General features: G+C 43.3%; 3 protein-coding genes across 6 annotated transcripts in view; all 3 read left to right on the plus strand.

The window, feature by feature from the left end:
• The window catches only part of DDAH1 (dimethylarginine dimethylaminohydrolase 1), a 63,836-nt gene extending 58,667 nt beyond the window's left edge, over nt 1-5,169 (plus strand). For 2 of the 3 annotated variants that reach the window (XM_074597202.1, XM_074597204.1), the window contains exon 6: nt 26-4,627. In XM_074597202.1, coding sequence (XP_074453303.1) covers nt 26-142 — 117 coding nt within the window. In that variant the 3' untranslated portion in view covers nt 143-4,627. Of the gene's footprint in view, nt 1-25; nt 4,628-5,054 lie in introns of those variants that run through there. The other variant, XM_074597203.1, reaches the window with a different exon arrangement.
• A 2,235-nt stretch (nt 5,170-7,404) lies between these two features.
• On the plus strand, nt 7,405-17,448 carry BCL10 (BCL10 immune signaling adaptor). Of its 2 annotated transcripts, none has more exons than XM_074597206.1 (3): nt 7,405-7,551; nt 13,598-13,886; nt 14,987-17,448. In XM_074597206.1, exons 1-3 carry the CDS (start codon nt 7,405-7,407, stop codon nt 15,352-15,354), a joined length of 804 nt encoding a protein of 267 aa, XP_074453307.1. In that variant the 3' UTR covers nt 15,355-17,448. The 2 variants fall into 2 exon arrangements, with proteins under 2 accessions (XP_074453307.1, XP_074453308.1); XM_074597207.1 differs by lacking the exon at nt 7,405-7,551 and adding an exon at nt 8,720-8,907.
• Nucleotides 17,449-18,690: 1,242 nt separating this feature from the next.
• Nucleotides 18,691-21,063, plus strand: C8H1orf52 (chromosome 8 C1orf52 homolog). The gene is made up of 3 exons (XM_074597382.1): nt 18,691-18,989; nt 19,093-19,300; nt 20,507-21,063. Exons 1-3 carry the CDS (start codon nt 18,729-18,731, stop codon nt 20,587-20,589), a joined length of 552 nt encoding a protein of 183 aa, XP_074453483.1. The 5' UTR covers nt 18,691-18,728; the 3' UTR covers nt 20,590-21,063.
• Nucleotides 21,064-22,873: the final 1,810 nt, after the last annotated feature.

A 22,873-nucleotide genomic window follows, 5' to 3' on the forward strand; every position in this document is an offset into this window, starting at 1 on the left:
CTGTTCCATTTTCTTTTCTAAACAGGTATTTGAAAAACTGAAGGACCACATGCTGATCCCGATAGCCAACACAGAACTGGAGAAAGTAGACGGGGCACTCACCTGTTGCTCTGTGCTTATTAACAAGACTTCAGAATTATGAGTTTACAGAGTCCCTCCCTTGTACCTGGCAATAATGTTACACACAAGGTAGACGAATCTGTATCCACACTTTTATTGTTTTTATTGACAATCTACTGTACCACTGTGCTACTAACCCTTGTTTACAAATTTCTTGCTTTGTGTATTTTTATTATGTCCTTGCAGATGGTATTTAAGGTGGATGTACGGTTTGGGGGGCACATAACTCTGAAGTATGTTAGTCCCATGGGCTAGCAGAAGACAATTATAATGGCTAACCCCTAGCTTTAGTGTTTTAACATATCTGTGTGAAAATTTTATGAAAACCAACTAATTCTTAACATTTCAAGCACCTCTGTTGTCTTTACACTGTTCCCTTCTCCTGTCTTTTTTCTCTTGCTTCCTTGCTCTGCATCTTTTTTTTCCTTCCTCGGTCCTCTTTGCTTTCAGTGATGCAAGGTATCAGGGGGGACTGAAGAAAACTCAGTGGGCTCCTGAATTTGGTATCTTCTGTGGTAGGGAAGCTTTCCGTACAGCAGCCGGAACAGTGGACGATGGTCGGTGCTCCCTGTCTCGGCCATATCACGTTGCTGCTGCTGGGCAGAGTCGTGGCTGGAATCAGTCTCAGACACCAGGTAGCAACTGCAGAAAAAGCTTCCTCCAACGGGAGTGTTCAAGTGCAATGTCTGCCTGGGAAACTTGAATGACAGAAAAAGAGAGAGTAGCGCAGCCACACAAGATATATCTTGCAAGTTCAGGACCCAGTTTGCTGATAATGCCATGACTTTCAATTTGGTGAGAATGGAAGAGGAGTTTTTAAAAAGGCCAGATGCCAGGGAGCACCCTGACCACAAAAATGAAAGACAGATGGTTTTGGAAAAGTTAAACCTACAAAAGTAATCTAAAATGTGGGGGGGGTAATTCTCTTTGTTTACTTTTTTATATATTTGTGTCTTTCTTTTCTGTTTACTCCTCTTTTGGAGGCCACTTACTAGCAAAATCCAAAAGAAAAAGGTGATAGGAGGAGTTGAAGGACAGCTATTCCTGGATTATGCTTGTGAATAAGGGAAGTTATTTTTTCCTGAAAGATTGGCATTTGTACTTTATCTGTCCTTGGGGCAGTTTTCCTTGGAACAATAACAGTCTTTTTTAATTGCATGAATATTTACTGTGGTATTCAGTTAAAACAAATATAATTTTTGCAGCAAATTCCACAACATGTTTACCCACTGAGTCATGCTTTTTTTTCACCACAGTATAGTGAAGCATGTCCCATTGTGTTCACATGCTTCTTTTTAAATCATTTGTAAACTAAGGATGGAGAAATTCCCAAACAGAGGCAGTAGTGGGAAATCTCCAGAGACTGACGAATAGTCTGAACATGTTATCAACTTCCTAGACATCTCCTCCACCTTTCCTGAACCGCTGGTGGTGTGTTGCTAAGGTACAGTAGGAAGCGAGCTGGAGGGGGGCGGTGGGCCTCAGGCAATCTGGTCTGCAGGAAAGCAAACAGTATTAACCGAGCGCACACTTGGATGTCCTTTGGAAACCTGCGTGCTTTTTTGTGCAGTCGTAAGGGAGGAAATACAAGTACTCATATCCGTAGGTACTCCTCAGCATATCTCTGGCTTCATCTCAGTGGCTAATGAGGAGGAAACCTCCTGGCAGCTGCCACTACACATCTAATGCTTTGTGGGCACACTGTATGTTGTGATGACGTGAGGTATCACGAGGGAGAGAGCAATGGCGAGCAAATACAATGTATGTGAAAAGACAGCGTGTCCCACAGGAAGTCTTGAGCCAGCCAAACAGCAAGCACTGGTTTTGTGGCTGTGTGCTGTCCCAAAGGGGTCTCCTAATGTGTCCCCTTTGTCTCCTCCATTCCCATGCGCCACCATTTAAGCCTGACCCAGGTGATTAGACTCTAAGGATGTAAACTTTTTCTACCTTCCTTTGGTGCTTTTTAAATATCTGATAAAGCATCTTGCATTTTAAAATGACTTGACAATAAACAAAGATTTTGTGCCAAAAAAGTGGCCCTGTAGTATTTAACTGTGACCTTCTAGAGGCGAGCTGCACTCTGTTAAAAATGTATGCAGCTGTGGGAGCTGTCGTACAAAGCTGGAAAAGCTGGAACAGAATCCCCCCAACTTGTCCCTGCACCTCCTGGGGCCTGGTCCCGATCCATGTCCTTCAGTCCCTCTTCCCTGCTCTCGCTAGGGAGCCACAGCATCCAGCTACACTGGGACAGCATTAGGCTGTGGGATTTCTATTCAACTGGTCTTTCAGACTTTCTGTTGTGGTTTTTTTTTTTTTCTTTTCCTTCCACGCTCTCTTACCTTTGACCTGTCTCTCCCTTCCTCAGACTCTCATTTCTAGTTTATGACACGATGAGCACTTTCCTCTTTTAGCCCCAAGTGATTTTGCCTTCTGTTGCCTCAGTTCTCCTACTTGAGTCTTCTTTTTCTGTACTTCTCCCTCTTCACTGTTCACTCCAAAGTATCCCAGCCACGTTGGACTATCCTAAACTCACTCCCTCCTTGAGTAGGTGCCAGGAGGGAGGAGAAGCTGAGGGGTCTGCTTTGGCTCTGAGCAACTTATTTTGAGCTGGAAGGATGACCGTCAACAGGAGCTGTAGATCCAGAGGGTGACAAGGGTGACTCCTCTTCTTGCTGCAGAAAAGAGAAACATTTGTGGTGGACCTTGTTGATACCTTGTGTCCCTGAAAGCAATAGAATAGGTGACAATGAATCCCCCTGGCTCCCAAAGGGAGGGAGAGGGGGAGTCAGGATCTCGGAGCTGAGGACATCTGCATTGACAGAGAGGTTGGTCTTTCACCGACTGCCGTTTAGCTTTCCTTGCCTTCAAGGCTGCATTTTGATATACAGAAGGAGCAAGGGAGTAGCTGAGGGACCTGAATTCCCTCAGGCGATGATTTCAAGTTGTATTCAAACTGTAACTTCAGGCACAGAATTTAGGTGCTCTAAATCACACCTGCTTTCTCTCCGTCGGTCTCAGTAGGTATCATAACCTCCTAACATAGACGCTCTAAATTACATCTTAGCCCAAAGCCAAAAGTTACTTCCGCTGGTTAGTGGGATTGTCCTTATCTCTCCGCTTTTAGCATTATTCTTTGTTCTGGCATTATAAAGCAAAAACATTAAGAGCACTTCAGTTAGTAGTATGGTACTAAGAACTAAAATCATGCCAAATGCTTCTTGTTCTTGCTGTTTGTTATTTTTTTCTGTTGCCCAAACGAAGAATTCAGTTGTGGGGACATTTCTGCTGTGATACATATGCATCTAATGGGCATCCTGTACATCTTGTCACCAGAACGTTTCTCAGATGCCTGATATAAATCATCATCCTCGATTAATATAAATAATAAAATCCCAAACCAAAAAAGGAGATGAGACACTGAACACTAATAGCTCCCACATAAAACAGTTGATAACAATGGTCAGGCTATATGACATAGGAGGCCAGTGCAGAAGTTCTTGAGGTTAATAACTCAGCAGTGGGGCTTGAATTACTCATCAAAGGTTTGGTTTTTTTTTTCCTTTGAAAAAAATCAGTTTAACTCAGTTCAAATGAAGGAGCTACAACGTGCATTATAGATCTTTCACGGGTGTTATCTTTGCTAAGAGTTGTGGGAGAGCTGTGATGTGTGGGTTGCTTTCTTCACCAGAATGTGAATACAGTGTCTCTCTCTGCAATGAGAATGTGAATGCATACTGTACCTTATAAGATAAACTTGAATTCTTCCATTTCTGCATTTTTTTTTCCTATGCTAATATACTCCTTTTGGGTCTTAAATACATGCCACTGTATGAAGTTATGCTCTGATTTTTTTGATTTCCATGTGATAGGTGCAGAGCTCATAGGCAACACTATGTCCAGTTTTAAAAACAAAAAGTCAGTGCGCAGAATGCTGTTTGTTCACAGCAAATTGGGGGTGAAATATGGAAAAAATCTTTTGATTTCATTCAGCTTCTTATACGTTATATCGATGAAGTCAGAGCCAAATTACTTCAACATCAACATTCACATGGAACCATTTGGGGAAAACAATTTACTATTTAAGATTCTCTATTTTTGCTTTTATCGATAAGGAAGCTGAAAAGATAAGACTGCTTAAAGAATGGTATTTGTTAAGTGATTGTGAACAAAGTATCATTGGACCTCACATGTATTTTCAGAAAAGTTTTAACTGGACGTATGATGTAACTTGTATAGGGTTGCATGTGAATCGTGTTAGTCACTGTTTTACATTGTATTGTTCTGCAGTGCACAAATATGACTACTGAACACACAAGTGTTACATTTCATTAAACTTAAAATCTTGTTGCAGTATATAGTTCCCCACTTTTTGTGCCAAAAATACCAATACATTCCATAATCTGTTCTAATAGAGGTTTGCACTTTGATTTATTTTTTTTTGGTGACTCTTGCAATTTCAATACTATATATCCCCATCACGAAGGAATAAAGTGTCAGTTGTACTGTGCACTGTGTAGTTTTTGCCTCTTGTTTTGAAACTGAAAGCACATGCATTTAATTTAATACTGTTTCATGCCATCTTTTGATTTGGAAGCTTGTTACATGCCTAGAAATAAAGCCAATTATAGACACTAGTGCTAAAACCTTTAAGCCTGTTAGAAGAAATCTTGACTCTTCAAGAAAAATCATGATTTTAGACTCTGCATTTAAGAATAATGTATAGAGGGGATATTGCCTCTGTGTTCTAGATGCAATTATTGTGACAGAATTTAATTATAGACCCAAGATAACTAAACAGATGTTACTGTGGTATAGTATTTTATCTGTAGTTCCTGTATTTATTGTAAGTTACAAAAGGTGAAACTACAAAGGTTTGGTGGCATGACCGTTATGGTTAAATTATTCATGTAGCTCTTGTGTCTTTTCTCCCCCAGGATGTCAAGAGAGGTGACTACATTTCAGACATTGCTTTGTGGTAACATGACAGATGGTCGCATGTTTTATATCTAAATACTACTTGTTATTTGCTACAAATACTGCATGTGGGGCTAATCTCTGCTTGTACCCTTGTGCTCTAATATCGTTAGGTTTTGATACTAGGATTAACGATCTCGGGAGACAATGCAGTTACTCCAGGCTTCATGGAATGTAAGTGCTCATGGGCCTTCAGTGCCACCTTGTGGCAATCCAAGATCCAATTGTTCAAGGCCACAATATTTCTGCTTCAACTTCTTAAGAAACCCAACATACATTAACAGTACTGTAGCAAAAGAGTTACATCACTTCCAAACTGAACAACTTTGCTAGCAACAGGACTTTAAATAAACCATAATCTAATACTCTTCTTGTTGGAGAAGCAGGGACAAGGAAAAATTTCATTAGGGCTGATTTAAATGCAGCCTTTTTACTAATTTTACTACACTGTTTAAAAGTATGATTTTTATATTAATATATCTAAATCAGTGATATGCCTACTGTGGATACGTTTAGCTTGGTGCAATTAATATAGTAAAGTACTGCATTTACATGCATCTTTGTGTAACCATATCTAGAGGAGAGAGCTGGTACTAATTTAATTGAATTTGTTTCTAAATGGCAATAATTAAAAATAACAAAAGCTATACAAGCCAATCCCACTTGCCACATTAAGAAGTTCCTCATAGAATATCAAAACCTTCAAAAGCAAAAGCATAATAGTTATTTTAAAAGGAGTGTAGAATGTAGAATGTTAGTTTGGCAAGTAGAGACTTCTGCACTTGGGTGTATGAATTCAGTCTCCACTGTAAATACATCCTCGTGAAAAAGCCTCAGTCAGTCTCCTGCATCATAAACTCCAGACATCCTGATGCTCTCAGCAACCTCACCCCCCAAAATTAGGTTGATTGCTGTGGGTTTGTAGATGAAAACTTGCAGATAGCCATTCAGTAGCTGCAGATATCCATTCAGTGCGGGCAAGGCCCTCGATCTCCATCTGTAACTGAACCAAACTCTCTTTGCCTTCTCTCTGCCTGGCAGCTTTCCTCGCCCTCCCTAGGGAATTGCGGGTGTAGAGCCCCACCGCTCTCATCAGGGCCAGCAGGGTCCTGTCAGCTCTAAAAGGGGGTTGTCCTGAGGCAGGACCCAGATCCTTATTCAAGGACTAGGAGGCAGAATGGGATGGGAGCACACGAAGCTCCCAGGTGGAGGCCTCTGCTCTGCAGTAAGGACAGGCTGCCTGGAGAAGGGTTGATCAATGGGAGCAGAGGGGGAAGAAAACCTGGAGCCAGTCACAGACATCTTCTGACAAACTGTGACAGCATTACAACGTCTTCGAGGACCAATATTGTGAAAGATTTGAACAGCTCTGGGTTGTAAGCAGTTTCCAAAACTTATTTGGAAATTTACTCTAGAGATGTATTATAGATGGGCATTACATATGGACATACTCATAAAAACAATGCAGTGTCCAAAATCTTCCCAGCTCTCTTGAAGGAAATAATCTTTAACTCACTCTTCATTGAGGCTCACTTCTTAATATTGAATTGATGTTAACCTCCTGGAATGAGTTTCTTGCTGAGAATAGTCGTCTTCCAGCTGCCTGGACTGTTAAATCCTGTTAGGGTTTACTGGCATTAAGTCTGCTAAAATATATGCTATTCTTGCATTCTCTAACCACACGCTCTTTTCCTGATTGCTAAAGTTAATTCATTTCAGTTTGTCTCATACATGGCTCAGGAATCCAGAAGCCTAACCCTCCAGACATCGCGTGGCTTTGAACTGTGCCTCTCACTGAGCAAGGTTATTAACAAGTTCTCTAAATCCAGAATGCACAATAGCTGTTTTTATCAGCAGTACTGTACAGAGCCAGCAAAGTCTACAACGTAATTCACCTTGAAGAGGAGGAGCTGGAAGGCATTTCATTTAATGAACAAGGATGGGAGTTGGGGGCTGGGGAGGTGCCTGGCTCCATCTCAGAAGTGCCACAATCAGCTCGCTGGAAGCATCAGAGAATCTGAAACCTTTCTATGTATTTGGGTGCCTTGTGCAGATTAGGGAGGATCAACGTAGGCACTTAGACTTGAAAAAAAAGGCCTGCCCCGCAGCCCTCTGAGCAGGAAAACAGGAAATAAATACTCATTTACCTTATATTTCAGATGTTTAATCCAGAGATACACAGACAGCTTTGAGAAATTCAAATGCACTGCAGCAAACAAAGGCTTCTTGGGGTGGGAATAATACCACAAGATTCGGGTTGTGAGCAGATGTGTGCTGCCAGATTACCAGCAATCTGGTCTGCGGGGCTGGATGGCGTCTGAAGGAGCTTTCACTGGGCAGAAGTGTCCTTCACAGCAGCGGCAGGGAACGGAGCTGGTTGGGCATTTTCTTGCAACCAGTTTGGAGACTGGCTGTTATTTTAACACCCAGCTCTACAGAAATCAGCCCTGTCATCAGGTAAGAACAGTGACTAGTCCTTTGTTTTTCAAATGTTCTGGGCAGGACCTTTGCTATCCAATGGGTTTATTGAAAAGCTGGGAATGCTTTCACTGTAAAACAGCTATCATTGCAGTTAATATTTGAAGCGCGATTGCATTAACAAGGCATATCAAGCAAAAGGACTTTGCAAAATGTCATAAAATTGGTAGTTTTGCCTTACTGACAGCAAAACCCAGTATTGATTGCTTCTACTTCCATACACTTTCATGTTTAACTGCTGGAAATGCAGTTTTCAAGACTGCAGCAGTAGCCTGAGTTTTACGTTTGACACCTGAGAAAAAAATACCGATGAATTAAGTTTTGTCTTCTGTCCTTTCTTCAAGAGTTTGCTCCCGGGCAGGGCAGGGCTGGGACCAGCGGCAGGCTCTGCAGCCGAGCCTGATAGCGCAGGGCTGTCTGGCCTTCGGAGGGGTGAAGTGGGAGCTACTGGCTGCTCCATGGCGTACAGCTTGGCTTGTTCTGAGACCTGCAGCAGCCTTGGGAGACAGCCCTTTACAGCTGTGGGTTTTGACCACTGTCAGCCCCTAGAATCTGTTGTAAATGCCCCCGTCCCCAGATGATGATGATAATCATTTATCTTTAAAATGCTGTAAGGAGTACGTCATCATGCAGATAAACCGCAGCCTTTCCATACCACATCGCTGAGCACTAGTAACCCCCGGAGCTGCAGACCCGAGGCACTCACACCCACTCATGGTTTCCAAACACCTGTTTTAACGGAGGGGGTGGTTAAAACGCCTTCGGCAGGCAGCTGCGAGCTCCAGACGCGGACGACTGCCACAGTCTGGTGACGGTACCGGAAAAGCGCAGGGTTTAACCCGTCAAGTGGGCCGCTCCCTGCGCCTCCGCAAGGGAGGCGGGAGCCGCGCCGCCGAGCCCGGCGGTTCGTCGCTGCCTGCGCCGCCGCGGGCCAAGCCGGCAGGAAGGTAGAAAGGCAGCCAGCCCTCGCCTGGGAGGGGCTCTCCGCCGCGGCGCGGCCCCGTCCCCCTCAGGCTCGAGGCGGCGCCACTCAACCAGCGCCTTCCCGTGGAGAGGGGAAGTGACGCCCTTCCGCTCACGCGCCACTGGGCGGTGCCGCGGTGGGGGCGGAGTGCCTTCCCTGAACGTCCATTGGTGGCCGTGCGCGGGAGGGGCGGGGCCTGGCGTGCGCGGGCGGGGCCCGGGGCGGAAGCGCTGCCCTGAGCGGTTTTCCCCGGCGGCGGCGGTGGCGGCAGTGGAGGGGTTTCCGCTATGGAAGGCTCCGGCCCGTGTTCGGGTTCGGGCGCCGCGGGGCGGCTGTTAACGGAGGACGAGATGGCCGAGGTGAAGAAGGACGTAAGTGCTGGTGGTCCCCGTCGAGCAGGCCGCGGTGCCCCGGGGTGGGGCTGAGGCCCGGGCGGGGGGAAGCGGAAGCCCTGTCAGAGCCCAGGGGGCAGGCCGCTGCGGAGGCGGGAGGGCCGATAGGGGCTGGGCCCCCGCCGCGCCGCACGGAATTCCCCTCCGCCTTTCCCGCGGGGGTGGGCGGGTTTTGTGTGGGGCGGCGGGCTCGGCCCCGAAGTCGGGGCGTCCTGCCCGGAGCGCCGGTAGCGGCGCTCCGGGCAGGACGCCCCGACTTCGGGGCCGAGCCCGCCGCCTTGGGCTCCGTTGGGGGCTGCCCGGTGTAAGATCGATAACGATGGTCAGAAACTTCACCCTGGGGCCAGGTGTTCACCTGAAAGTTCCGGTTTCTTTTGTTTTCTTCGAAGCGTTCCGCTCCTTGGTGGCGTTTTAAGGGCGAGGGTTTGGGTTTCACCGTCTCCATCTGTGCCCACACTAAGTGCTTGGAGGCGGACTGGAAGTGATGAGTAATTAATACGGTATCCAAAAGTTAGTTGCAAGTGTATATGCTTCTCCTGGTGTTAATAACATTCTCTCTTGCGAAGCATGAATAGTTAAATTAAACATATATATATTTAAGCTTTTTGTTCTACGCTATCCTGGTTTTGGGGTTTCCCCCCCACCCATATTTATTCACTGATACCTGGAATCTGCGGGAAGACTTCATCCTGATTCAGTTTGGATTTACTTATCTCTTTGTTAGACTGAGAAACAAGCAATGTGCTAACCAACCTCAACAAGTGATTCATTAATTTGAAAAGCATAACTTAAAAAAAAAATAAATCACAGTTTATCCATTATTTATTGACCATCCATAGCTTCTCTTTTTAATTTACAATGTCTTATGTTTGACATTTTTTTGGCATTTACAATGTCTTATGTTTGAACACCTCTGTTATGAAGAAAGGCTGAAGGATTTGGGTCTCTTCAGTCTGGAAAAAAGATGACTGAGGGGTGACCTTATCAACGCTTATAAATACTTAAAAGGGTGGGTGTCAGGAGGATGGGGCCAGGCTCTTTTCAGTGGTGCCTGGGATCAGGACAAGAGGTAATGGGCACAAACTTGAGCATAGGAAGTTCCACCTAAACATGAGGAGGAACTCCTTTACTTTGAGGGTGGCAGAGCACTGGAACAGGCTGCCCAGAGAGGTGGTGGAGTAGTCTCCGTCTCTGAAGACATTCAAAACCCGCCTGGACGCGTTCCTGTGTAACCTGCTCTAGGTGCCCCTGCTGTGGCAGGGGGTTTGGACTAGATGATCTCCAGAGGTCCCTTCCAACCCTACGATTCTGTGGCTTATTTGTTTTTTTAATGTTCCTTTAAAGTACGATAAAGAATGTTTGGAGTTCAGTTTTGGTTTCTTACTAGCTTTACGCATACATAGTTTTCTTTAAATGCTTTGTCATAGTTTTGTGAGGCATGTTTTTCAAGTTATTACTTGCTTCTGTGGAACCACAGGGTAATACTGCAATAGTTATCATCCAGTAGTTACACCAAAAAAATATAAGAACTACTTAAATCAGTCTATATATGTAACATGATATGTACATTAATCTGTGTCAGTGACTAATTCACATCTGCATCTCACAGAACTGCATCTGTCTCGCTTCAGCCTTTAACCTTATAGGTTTTCCCATAATAATTGGAGGACTTGATAGAAACCTATTATGTAGAAAGAAATAATATTAGTGTTATCATTACAATACAGTCCAAAAAAATCTGACTTCAGAGCTTCTTCTCTCAGATTTTAAATGTTGCGGCTTCATGATACAAAGTGCTAGTTCACTGTAAACTCACTTAGCTGTTTCAAAGTTGTTAATCTTGACAGGTTCACTTCAAACAGAAGTGCTGCGTTACCAGAAGTTCTGTGTATATTATGTGACAGCACATCTCAGAAAGCTAACTTGCAAGGATGACTTGGTCTGGGTAAACTTGTCTTGAGGAGGAATTATAAAGGTTGGAGTTTTGCATTCAAGAGCTGGGAAGGAGGCAGTGAGCCATGCAAAATCATTTATACAGAGCAAAGTATATTTAAGCTTCTGTTCTAATGCATTTCTTTTCTGTCCCTCATGAACGATTAACCTACAAGGACAATGCAGAGGGAAATTCAGAACTGATAACGCTTCATACAGTGAAAGACTCATTACAGGAAGATGTTAGTCAAAACACAATAGCCTTTCTATTCAATAACAACTTGCCCTATTCTTCTAATGTTGAAATGTTGACTGACTCTTGTATTTCAGAGTTTGTTGGTTGATCCTCATGGTGGTAGGATGAGATTTCCATGGGAACTGAAGAAATCTGCATTGCCCACTACATTCATAACCTTCCAGGCATGGGCTTGTTGCAATTGGATGCTTGAGGTGCATTCCAGGGCAACCTAAGTTGATATAAGCTGTGCTGTTGCACTTTTCTGCTCTTATCATAGTTATGCCACCACTAGTGCCAACGTGATTGCACATTAAACTGGATCATGTAATTAATCTGGCTGGGGGGGGGAGGAGGAGCGGGGAGTGTTTCTTGATCTTAAATCAGCCACCAAGGAGCTGCACCCTTCCATTTTTGGTTTTATGTTGTATTCATTCTAGTGGTGATAGTCTACTGCCAAAAGCCACCTTTTTCCTTCCGTGCATGCTCATCTGATGCTTTCTTTAACAACCGTGTAACCACAGGCTGTTTATTGATAGCTTAGTGTTTGTTGGATTCTGAAGAGCAACTAGAAGAACACATTTATCCTCTGCTATACTTAGTGGAGCAATCCAGGAAGTTTTTTCTTTGAGTTATCGGTGCTTGCCCTAGCACCAGTATCCCAGACTGTAGTTTGCTGTTTCAAATAGTCTGTCTCAGAGTATGCCTTTATATCTAGCTTTTCCTCTGCTTCTATTGACTGAGCTAGTAAATGGCTATAAGGCAGTCATTTTTCAAATTTTATCTTTTAAATGCTGATGTTATGGAATTTAGTCTCAAAAAGCAGGAGGATATTTGAGAACTTTCTTCAGGAAAGAAGTTTTATTTCTTTCCATCTCTTCACATGTCTTGTAAGTAAAGGCGTTTTTCCTTCTGGCTCTCAAATATTTTTTTTTCTCTTTTTGAATCAAATGACACTTGTGAGGGTGGTTTTTTGACATCAGTAATATTCACCTAGTGGGTATCTGACTTCTTGTGTAATTCTGCACAGTGAAAAATCTTGGCGGGAGAAACTGCCAATTTTGTAGTATTATATAAAATGAGAGCTTGTTTTTCAAGTGCAGAGATGTTATTTGTGACTCATCTTCGTAGAGTAGTAGATACTGAAACCAGAGAGTTGTGAACACATGCATTAATTCTGTTTCCACGTTGATATCAAGTAGGCTTGCTAATGTAGAGATTGAAATAAGATGAATATTGTTTACATTTTGGCGATGTTTGTGCTTGTATGTAGCCTCTGAACAAGGTGGAGGAAGATTGGGGTTTTTTTTGATAACTGTGAAAATAAATTGGTCAGTGTAGGAGAGGACGCTATATCTTCCAAGGAGGAAATCAAAGTGGTGATGTGGCAGTCTTTAGTTCTGACATCGCACCTATAAAATTGCCTCAGAAATAAACTGATAGTCAGGTTAGAGTTGAGTATGGTTACAAGAGATAGCATGTTTCCCCAGGAAGAAGATCTCTGAGGAAATGTGATCTGATACTAGGTGTTACAGTTCCTGAAGATGCAAAGTGACACTGCTGCTGAAATGCTCAAGACAGATGTCTCTGCTTCATCATGCCTGATGTTGACTATATGTTAGGGTCTTTAGATGATGGAGTCCCCTCCCATGCACAGATTGTTCCACCTCTTTCTTTTTGCTGTTTATAGAGAGGATTTCAGCAACCAGTTTATGCTTGCAAACTGAAGCTGTGCTGCAGAGGGCAGAGTCCATTTCCTTTTGCTAGAGTTGCACTAACTCTGTCGTCTGTGCAGGATGTTAGAGGTGTGCAACTTGCTTCACGTGTTTAATATAAAATCTTAAGCCAAAAGAAGGCAATTTGAAGACAAAAAGCAGCTAGTAAAGTTGTTGAGAGTAGGTACATCTGTGGGTGAGAGTGCACGTATTTCGGATGCCTGTCATCTGTTGAACTTGTAAGTAGGGTTGTTTATTTATCAAACCTTTTAAACAGTGAGTATATTTGTGCTGTTGCTCTGAGACTGCTTTTACTCAATGTACATAAAACATAAATAAGTGAAATATTTTGTAGTTTTGCCTCTTGGATGCAAATAGTATGGAAATGTGGCAGTCAGTCAGTGAGAATGAGTGTGTCTGCAGACACAGTGAGCAGGTGCTATTGGTTTTTGTTGGTAGTTCTTTTCATTTCTACTTGGTGACTGTTCTGAAATGTGATAATCACAGAGTTGATGTAGTTAACGTTTTCATAAGTATTCACCTTATTACTTAATATGCATTAAAACTCCTGAGTTCACTCAAAGAAAACTAATGAAAGGGAAAAGTAAATTGGGTAATATTTTTTTTTAATACGTGGGGTTTTTTAATACTGAGAAAAATCTCTGCTAGGTAACGCAGTGGCAGCTTTAAAAATTGTTTCATTAACTTGTATCAAAATCGTATATGTTTCAAATAGAGGCTTCTAAATAAATGGAAAGATTTGCTAATACTAGTTTTTGTTTTGCAGGCTTTAGAAAGGATGCGTCCTTACCTGTGTGATAAAATCATAGCTGAGAGACACTTTGATTACCTACGTTCAAAGAAAATACTCACCAGAGAGGACACAGAAGAAATTTCTTCTCGATCTTCCAGTAGGAAAAAAACTGGAAAGTTACTGGACTACTTAGCAGAAAACCCAAAGGGACTAGATGCTTTGATTGACTCTATCAGACGAGAAAGAACACAAAACTTCCTGTTACAAAAGATAACTGATGTAGTGTTGAAAGTCAAAAATGAAAAACTTGAAGCTCTCAAAGGTGAGAAGTTTATAATAATATCTTTTAAGATGTAAGTTTTATTTTGAGGGTCTGCAAAATCAGACTCTTTAAGTCATGTTTCTTAGTACAGGTTTATTTTTTGTTGTTTTATTGCGTCCTCTAGTGTCTGGGACAACATTCTTGGAAGTATTGCCAGTTTGGGTTTAAGACACTAGTGCATTTATCCCGGCTTTGCCTTTTTACGATCTGAACACGTCATAAATAACAAATTGCAAAAAACCCCACCCTATCATGTGTTGTTATGACGGATAAGTCTGTCTTCACATCTCAGTTTTGCTTCCTATGAGGTTCTAATTCAGAACTCAAAATAGGTGGTTATCTTTCATCTTGCATTTCTCTTGAAGCTATTTACTGCAGTGGCAGGATGCTCTGGTTGTGTTAAACTTTGCACCTCTGCAGAAGATAAGTCAGCAAATGCAACCTGAGGGGAATTCTCCTGCATGCCTTCAATGCCAAAAACTGAAAATTAGACACCGTATGATACAACGCATGCATACGTTTACAGGTAGAGAGTTTTCGTTTTGACCCCCAAAGCTTGAAGTGACTATATGTACTCATATTTTAAGGCAGATAAAAAAAGCATAAGCCTTCTAAACCCAATACCTTACTTCCCCTTCCACGCCCATCAAAAGAGAAAGAAAGAAGGAAGAAAGGACGTTTTTAACCCTAGAGATTAAAGACCTTAAGGTAAAACAGCCTTCAAATGCAGTCCACTCTGGAATAGAACCGTGTAGCTGAAGCTTTTAAAAGTCTGAAGAACACAGTGAGAAAAATCTGTCAAAAGATGGGTCGAAGGACTAAAGTGACTTCCTAAAAGGAAGCTTAAATTATGATGCATCTTTGTCAAATAGTAGCTGATACAAAGATATAGAGAAATCATTCACATCAGCCTAGATAACCTGTATGGTTTTCTTTTTAATTTGTCATGAATATTGGGATGTCACAGGTGAGACGAAGAGGTTAGTATGTTAAAGGTAGAGACAATTGTTCTTTGACAATCTTACTGATACTGAACCAGAGCACAGTTTTAAGAGTGCACCATACTGTAATTGAATCTAGTCTCTGTTTTTTTGTCTTAGGTCTAAGCTGCAGCACCTGTATGACCTCATTGTATGGAGGAACGAATAATCTTTCCAGATCATATTCTGATGAATCTAATTTTTTTGATAAAACGAAAGACAAAGAATCTACTCAGATACATCATCCAGAAGAAGATTATAGCACCGCCGCATTTGTGTCTGCTGTCTCTCTTCATTCAATGAATTTGCCAATTGCAGAGATGGGAAATGCGGAGAGTGCTGTTTTCTCAGCCACCCTTCCAGGGCCTGGAGACCCCGGCGGACCCCCTCTCCCCCCAGAGCTCCAGGCAGAGCAGCAAGAACCATGTACTAGTTCAAGTGACAATTGCTTTTTGCCTTTAAGGTCACGTTCTCTTCAGCCACAGTGAAGAACGGAGTGACTTTTGTCTGTTCATCCAAATGGTACTGAAACTTTGTGTGCTGTCTTATAAAGGTTAAAAAAATGTTTTCAACTGCTAACTAGCAAAATCAGAGGAAACAATCTATGCTATTTACTGTTTTTAAGGAGTAGTTATTTCTGTTATTGGGTTACTCTGGAGCTGCTTGATTTTTTTTATGTTCTTTAGGGACCTTCTTCCAAAAGATCATGGTATTACACCAGCCAAGGTTTGTTTTTTTTTTTAAACCAACATATTTAAGATTTCACATTTAGTTGCAGATATTGAAGATGCAGTTATAGAACAAAGGGATTTTTTTTTTTTTTTTCCTACAGGAACTAAGAAATCTGGGGGGTTTTTCTTAAAGTTTCTGTGACAAGTGAATTGGGGAAGATGGTTAGGAAAAGTATTAAGTGTTGAAAAATAACTTTCTGAACTAAAAGCTTAAGCTCACTTACCAAAAAAAGCTTAAACTCGTTTACCAAATTTTAAACGTTTCTCTGTAGGATAAATTCTGCCCTCTATGTATGTGTGTGCAGCTCCATTTGCAAGAAACCACATGGATCTGGCCAAATCTGTAGCTATACTTATTTGCAAGAAATCTATTAATTGTCTGAACTTAATTCTCTGTCCTACCAGTAAATCAAAAAGCACTCGTTGTCGCGGTGATTTGAGTTAGCAAATATACTTCCACAAGTCTTAGCATATTATTCTTGTATATTAGTTAGAGATTTCTGATTTGAGATGCACTTTAAATGTAAATTCTCAGTAGTACTGGAAAAGGAATGTAAACTGCTGTAACAGCATCATGTGGGCTGTAAGAAAATGTTACTGTACGATGCTGTTAAGGAGCAAAGCTTGTATGTTTTGTCCCAGTAGGTAAGTAGAGGAGGAGTCCTGTAGCAAAAAAGTATCTGTACCTGAAGGACGCTTGGAAGCGTTGCACTTCAGATATCTACTCTTCAAAGCAGATAGGCAGGTTTACATTTCAAATTGTTTAGAGTCAAATGCATTTTAAACTATTTCAACATGGTAAGGTTCTCATTTCTTGACACAATGTAACATGCTGTATTCCTCTCAGACTCTACTCTTGAGTTGTAATCTACTTTTTGTGAAGTTGGCTTATTAACTTTAAAATTACTAGGCGAAGACGAACTCTTACTTGGAAACATGTATAGTTGTGTTCTGCAGTACTACACTTTAAAGCGATGGGACATTTTCAGTATATCAAAGGGTAGCTTTGTATTTAAGGCTTTAAATTATTTTGGCACTCACCCAGTGCTATAGCTGTGTAATTCCATTCAAATTCAAAGCCAGGTAATACTCCTAAACTGCTCCTTTTGTGGAGACAGGCCATCAGCAGGACCTCTATATAGTGTCTAATTTTTATTTTTTTTTCATGTTTACTCTGGTTTTGGAAGTAGGTTAAAATAAACTGCAATGTTCAACTACACTCCATACTTAGTATATAAACAGCTTACATTCAATAAAGATGGGGGCTTCTGTTTAGTGTTTATAGAAGTCCTTGTTTTTCTTGTATGCATCTAAGGTCATAGACTGTTGGGACGGTGAAAATGCTCTTCAACAAAACTGCTTGGTTTAGGAAGCACTCTGGAAGTTAAGTGCCTTAATATGCAAGCAAATTTTGCTTTCTAACATTAAATTAAGGGTAGGCTTAAATCCCTCTCTTCCATTAACTGAACTGTAGTTGCACATACTTGGGATGTCTGAAAATTTGTCTAAATGCCCACTGTAACCACCTAAAGAGCTGTGCTGAGGTTTGGGTCCATTCTTGGGTTCTTGTAAAGGGAGGGGAGTGAGCAAGCTCGGCCTTAACTGAAGGAGCATCAGCTCGGGGTGAGGCCAGCCTTGCAGATGTAAATCCGACCAGGAGAGCTGAGCTGCCTGCCCTGCAGACTCCAGGGAGCCTACCTGTGCAGGGATCGCTCCTGCCATGGAGCCTATTAACCTGAGACATTAAATGAATGTATTATCTTACCAAATGTTTATAATGTGCATTTTTTTTTTAAAAAAAGACTGAAATATTTCTATCACAACTTTTGGAATAAATTCTTTTGTACAATTGCCTGTTTTCCTGTCTGCCTCTCTCATTATTAAAATGTATGGGTTGTAAGAGTAGTTTGTGTCGGTATCTGGATGTGTGGGTTTGGTTTTGTGTGTGCGGGAGGCGTTTGTTCTCACTCTCTTGTTAGGAGAGGTTTGTCTGTGGTGGAAAGACTGACTTAATGTGAAACACCGGTGCCTGTAGGACTGCATTCAGGAGCAGCGCGTAGGGAAAACACACATGCGAAATTAAGACCTCGGCTGCTTAACTACGCTCTCTGTGGTTCATGACTAGTATTGCTAACCTGATTCTTGCTTTTGTTTTCCAAATGGCTCGATTTCCCAACTTCTTAAAGATGTGAGAAGTGTTGCTTTCAGCCATGCATATATTGACTTCATTCTAAAATTAAGATTATTATTAATAGCGGGGGAGAAACAAAACCTTTGAGTGCGGAGGAGCATGACTCAAAAAAGGATTTGCAAATGTTGCGGGGACGGTGGAGGCTCACTTCAGTGCTTGTTTTCATCATAATTTGTGTGTAGGGTTTCTTTCAAGATAATGATGATAGTATCAATTTTGAGAGATCAGCTGGACATGTTTTAGTATCTTTACAGTAAAGGCATTTATCATATTATAAGCAAAGCCCCTTCCTTAGACCTTGTCCCGCTTCCGTGGTAGTACAGGACCTTCAGTAGCCTGAACAGCGCTGGTAAGTATTTTAGCTGATGCAAAAACAGAGATATGGGCCTTGTTGACACGGGAAGTCTAGTACCAACTTTTTCCAACAGAGTGGAAAAACGTGTTTTGGTAAGGTCAGGACAGCCTCCGTGCCCGCGTAAGTTGTTACAGGACAGGCAACGGCCAAAGCTCCACCTGCCCTGGGTTAGCTGATGCTGGAACATCAAGGAAAACGGGTTTTCTCTCTACTTCGGCCCGCAGGTGTAAAAAAGGAGAAATGGAGGACGCCTCGGTTTCACGTCTGATTTTCTGTGTCTGTCTCTGGTCGCCGGGAGAAGAAAATCCCCGCGTTAGTGGGGGTGAAGCCCGCACCCCCCACCCAGGGCGGCCGCAGAAAGCGCCGCTTTTTCCACCTCCTGCTGCTGCGTCCCCTTCGCCACGCACAGCCTGGCACCCACACACAAACCCGGGGATTCTCCGCCGAGGGCCCGCCCGGCCCCGGGGGGCAGCAGGGCTGGCGGCGGCGGCGGGGCTCCCCGGGCCGCGGTGCCGCCGGGAGGCCGGAACCCTCGGCGCGGGGCCGGTTTCCGTGCGGGCGGTGTCGCGGTGGCAGGGCCCCGCCATGGCGGCGGAGGGAGAGGACCCGCTGGCCTATTTCGCGGCCTATGGCAGCTCCAGCTCCGACTCGGAGCCCGACGAGCCCCAGCCCGACGAGCGGGGGGCCGGGGGCGGCGCGGCGGCGGGGGGCAGCCCGGGGCGGCGGCCGAGGCTGCCGCCGCCCGACGAGCTCTTCCGAAGGGTGTCGCAGCCGCCCGCCTTCCTCTACAACCCGCTCAACAAGCAGATCGACTGGGAGAGCCGCGTCCTGCGGGCGCCCGAGGAGGTGCGGGGGGCGGCCGGGGAGGGAGGCCGGGGGTGGGGGAGCCGAGGCCCGGTGTGACGGGTGCCCGGCTCCGGTGTGACGGGTGCCCGGCTCTCTCCTGCAGCCCCCCAAGGAGTTCAAGGTGTGGAAGAGCAACGCCGTGCCCCCGCCCGAGAGCTACAGCCCGCCCGAGAAGAAGCCCCCGCCGACCCCTGCCCTCGACATGGCCATAAAGTGGTCCAACATCTACGAGGACAACGGGGAGGACGCGCCCCGGCAGGCCGGCAAGGCCCGGTTCCTGCCGGACGAGGAGCAGGAAGCCCTGGCGTCGGGTGAGGGCCTGCCCTGGGGCTTTTCACGGGCGCTGGGGGTCAAACGGGGAGTGGGGGGGTTCTGCGGGCGGCGCCCTCCCTGCCCGCAGCTGGGAGGAGGTTATTGCTGGCCGCCCCTGCATCCCCCCTGCCGCTGAGGGGAGAGCCGCGGGGGTGGCTGGAAGCGTTCGGGTTTCCCTAGGATCTCTGGTTTTCCTAGGATCAGTGTAGTCTCTCCAGCAGCTCCTCTGCTCCCCTTCCAGTGGCGTTAGTGGAAACGGGGAACGATTAAAGAGCGTAGAACTGCACTTATAAGAAACCAGCAGGTTCAGGCATGGTACCACTAAAACAGAAAGCGGCATGAGAGCATCTTTAAGCGCTGCTGTCTTGACTTGAGGTGTCGATGTAGGGCAGATTATTTTTATAATGTTTGTAAAACTTGGCGGCCGAGAGGGGAATTAAAAAAACCCGTCCGTGTGACAGATTACTGAAGAAAATATTTACTATCCTCTTCACTTTTAAGCATGGTACAAGCTGTAATGGTAGTCTAGGAAATAAAAACATAATTGGCAGGAGGGAGGACTTATTTTTTTTAAAAAGGTGCTAGAGAAAGAATAGCCAGTAACAAGCAAGAGAACAAAACCAGAAGAAGAGATTCTGGGCTTTCAGAATACACAATAACGCTTTGGTTCGCCAGTTGTCATCACACCTTTTCCAAAGGAAGGTTTTTTTTGCTGTCTTGCTCCTTTTTTCTGTGTGGTCGTTCCCCAGTGGCAGTTTTTCTGACTCTATCTTGCTCCGTGTGTTCTGTATGCTTTTTTTTTTTCCCTGTACACATTTCTCTTAGTTAGCCTTCATCCAGAGGTTAAGAAGATAAACTATTAATTGACCTTGATGTTACTTTCTGCTGCTAAAATGTCATTTTCTAGCTTTTTGTCTTATCTAGTCAAATAATATTTGTTTAGAACAGGTACTGTACAGCAGCATAATAAGGCCTCTTCTTAGTTATCCTCACTGGTCTGTGGTACTTAGAACAAGTAATCATTGCTATTCTGCCCATGTATTGTCCACATTCCAAAAATGAGGATGTTGTCAGTTAATACTACTGCGGGGTTTTTTTCTAGGCTTCTCAGATATCGTTAAGTCAGTTGTTCTGGGGTAAGGATGGTGTATAAGAGGAAAATACTGGCTTTGCTGACTTTGATTAACTCTATCTTTTATTTAAAGATGGTGAAAAAGATGATGAACCAGCCTCTGCTAAGAAACGTAAACTGGACGCTGGGGAGCAGACAAAGAAGAAGAAGTTATAAGCACGGCGTGCTGGATTTAGCCATAATGAGAATTTCAATGAACTTGCATTTCTCTGCTGGAATGGGAAACAAATACATGTTTACTGAATTTCTCTCTCCTATCGGGTAGGGAATTTTATTTCTGTAGTATGCTTGCCTTTTGGAAAGCACAAAATTAAATGGACAGTGTTGTGATAGGAACTCGTCTACTGAACAAAATTTAAACCTGTTTCTTTAAAAGGGGGATTTAGAAGAGGGATCCACTGTGATGGATACTCGTGCTGATGCAGGTGCAGGTTACAGGGCTTCGTGGTATTTTGTTTATCAAGAAACCTGGTAACGTTGACTTTTCCATTGTGTCAAAACCTTTTATAAAGGAGTATATACTAAAGATTCTTTAAGTACTGCCCTGTGATATGTTTGCATAATGTTGTTTTGATGTATGTATGTACAGACTGCAAATATGTCACTGGAATAAAACTACATTTGAAAACGTGTGCGGTATAGACATTGCATTGCATGCTTGGTGAACAGGAGGGGTGAATTCTGTACTGTATGCATTTCAGTGATGTATTTCTTATGACACAACAGATTCCTCAGGGTTTTGTTTGTAATAAATATACAGCTGCAAACTGAAAAAAACCCATGGACCTAATAATGGAGTTTAATATTTGATAATTAGTTTTGGTGTTATGTGATCTGCATCAGTGAAATACTAGACTAACTGATGCAGGAAGAATTGAAGCATTTAACGCATTCTTCCTAAAATTGAAAATAGAATCTAGATATTTATGTAGAAAAAAAAATGATGACAAAGCTGCGATAGAGTCTTTACTGCCAAATTGTGTTTATTTCAGTACGAACGGTTGTTAATCTTCTCAAAGTGCTAGTCAGGATTTGTTGCATTTGTGATGCGCTGCTGCTGGGATTTTTGGGTCTGGATATGGAAAAAGTACCAGCAAAGCTGGGTTGAGGGGAAGGCCGGTTTAGGTTTATTTTCAAATAAAGCTTCTGTGCCTTAGGAAATCTGCAGTGAGATTAGGCCTACTAATAGAAGTTTATGTAATTAAACTTTTAATTTAGCCATTTATAATTTTTATTTTCCTTCTGTCTTGGATTAGCTTTAATTTGGCAGAACAGATGCTGTATGTCTATGTGCTAATATGATGTTAATATTTTTAAAAGTTGTTTTTAAAAAAAATCTTTTGAACCACAATATATTGAAAAATGCATTCATTTTTAGTGAGTATATGAGGTTAGCAAAAAGTTACGTGATTCCAGCCAGGCGGTGTGATAATGATTTTTCTGGATCCTTCTCTACCTGCAGACGCCGCAGCCACTCCTTGCTGATTTCCCCGTAGCTGTCTCCATGCAGGTAGCGCAGCCTTACATCATCCGCCTGGGGATGTGGACTACGACAAGCTCCTCGGGTGGCTGCTGGTCTCTGGGTCCTGGTCGTCTGGGATCAGACTGTTTCTGTGAGCTTCACTTATGGGGAAAGGAGGGATGTTTTTCTTGCAGAGCGGAAGGCATGAGGTCTCTGAATGAAAAGATTCTCTGAATGAATCTATTTTTTTTCTCTGTATCTGCTGTCCTAACGTAGCTAGGTTGAAGATGCTAATCTTCAGAGAATGTGGTAGGAAAAAAAAAAAAAGACTGCTTGTGCTCCTGTTTTAACAGGACTGTGTTTATACTATAGCTGGCATAGAGAGCTGAGGGTAGGGAACAGCAGCGAGCCCCTGTTCAGATATGAAGATCAGATGTTCGGTCAGTTTCCCAGAGGTTCGGTTTGTGTCCTGGCAGCAAGTTGCACGTTACAGTATGTCTAGCAAGACACTTCTTGTGAAATCTGCTGTCCTATATGTACAGGATTTATTCCAGGGTTATGTGGGATGAATGGTGCTATTTCTCAAAATGGGAGGGATTTGACATGAGGTACACGGTTCAATGGACTGCCTAATTCTCAAGTCTTGTAACGGTTCTGTTTGCTATTGAGGCACTCCTTGAAGAGCGTTACAGGTGAAGGTTAATGTCACCAGCTGTGGAAATAGGATGCATCCCCAGACTGCCATGACCCAGGAGGCTTTTGTCCTTGTATTGTTCATTCTGCTGTTCTGTGGGGCAGCTCGGGAAGTTACGGCGTTAATCACTCCTTTTGTTTTCGGATCATTTGATACACGGGGTATCCAGTTGTCTTGACGTTAACACCGATACTCAATTTCCAAGGAAACCAGCATGGCTAGTCTGGAAGAAAAATGTTTAATTGTATTATTTACAGGTTGAGGAAATCTTCATTGTAAACAGT

This window comes from Larus michahellis, chromosome 8 (genome assembly GCF_964199755.1).
Source record: "Larus michahellis chromosome 8, bLarMic1.1, whole genome shotgun sequence".
NCBI classification, from domain to species: Eukaryota; Metazoa; Chordata; class Aves; order Charadriiformes; family Laridae; genus Larus; species Larus michahellis.

What these genes read in the sequence shown, in the direction of transcription:
- BCL10 (XM_074597206.1), top strand. Translation starts at nt 7,405, where the DNA reads ATGGCGTCTGAAGGAGCTTTCACTGGGCAGAAGTGTCCTTCACAGCAG. An exon ending in GAAATCAGCCCTGTCATCAG is followed by an intron (nt 7,552 to 13,597) that starts GTAAGAACAGTG and finishes TTTGTTTTGCAG; the next exon opens with GCTTTAGAAAGGATGCGTCC. An exon ending in AAAACTTGAAGCTCTCAAAG is followed by an intron (nt 13,887 to 14,986) that starts GTGAGAAGTTTA and finishes TTTTTGTCTTAG; the next exon opens with GTCTAAGCTGCAGCACCTGT.
- C8H1orf52 (XM_074597382.1), top strand. Translation starts at nt 18,729, where the DNA reads ATGGCGGCGGAGGGAGAGGACCCGCTGGCCTATTTCGCGGCCTATGGC. An exon ending in TCCTGCGGGCGCCCGAGGAG is followed by an intron (nt 18,990 to 19,092) that starts GTGCGGGGGGCG and finishes TCTCTCCTGCAG; the next exon opens with CCCCCCAAGGAGTTCAAGGT. An exon ending in GCAGGAAGCCCTGGCGTCGG is followed by an intron (nt 19,301 to 20,506) that starts GTGAGGGCCTGC and finishes TTTTATTTAAAG; the next exon opens with ATGGTGAAAAAGATGATGAA.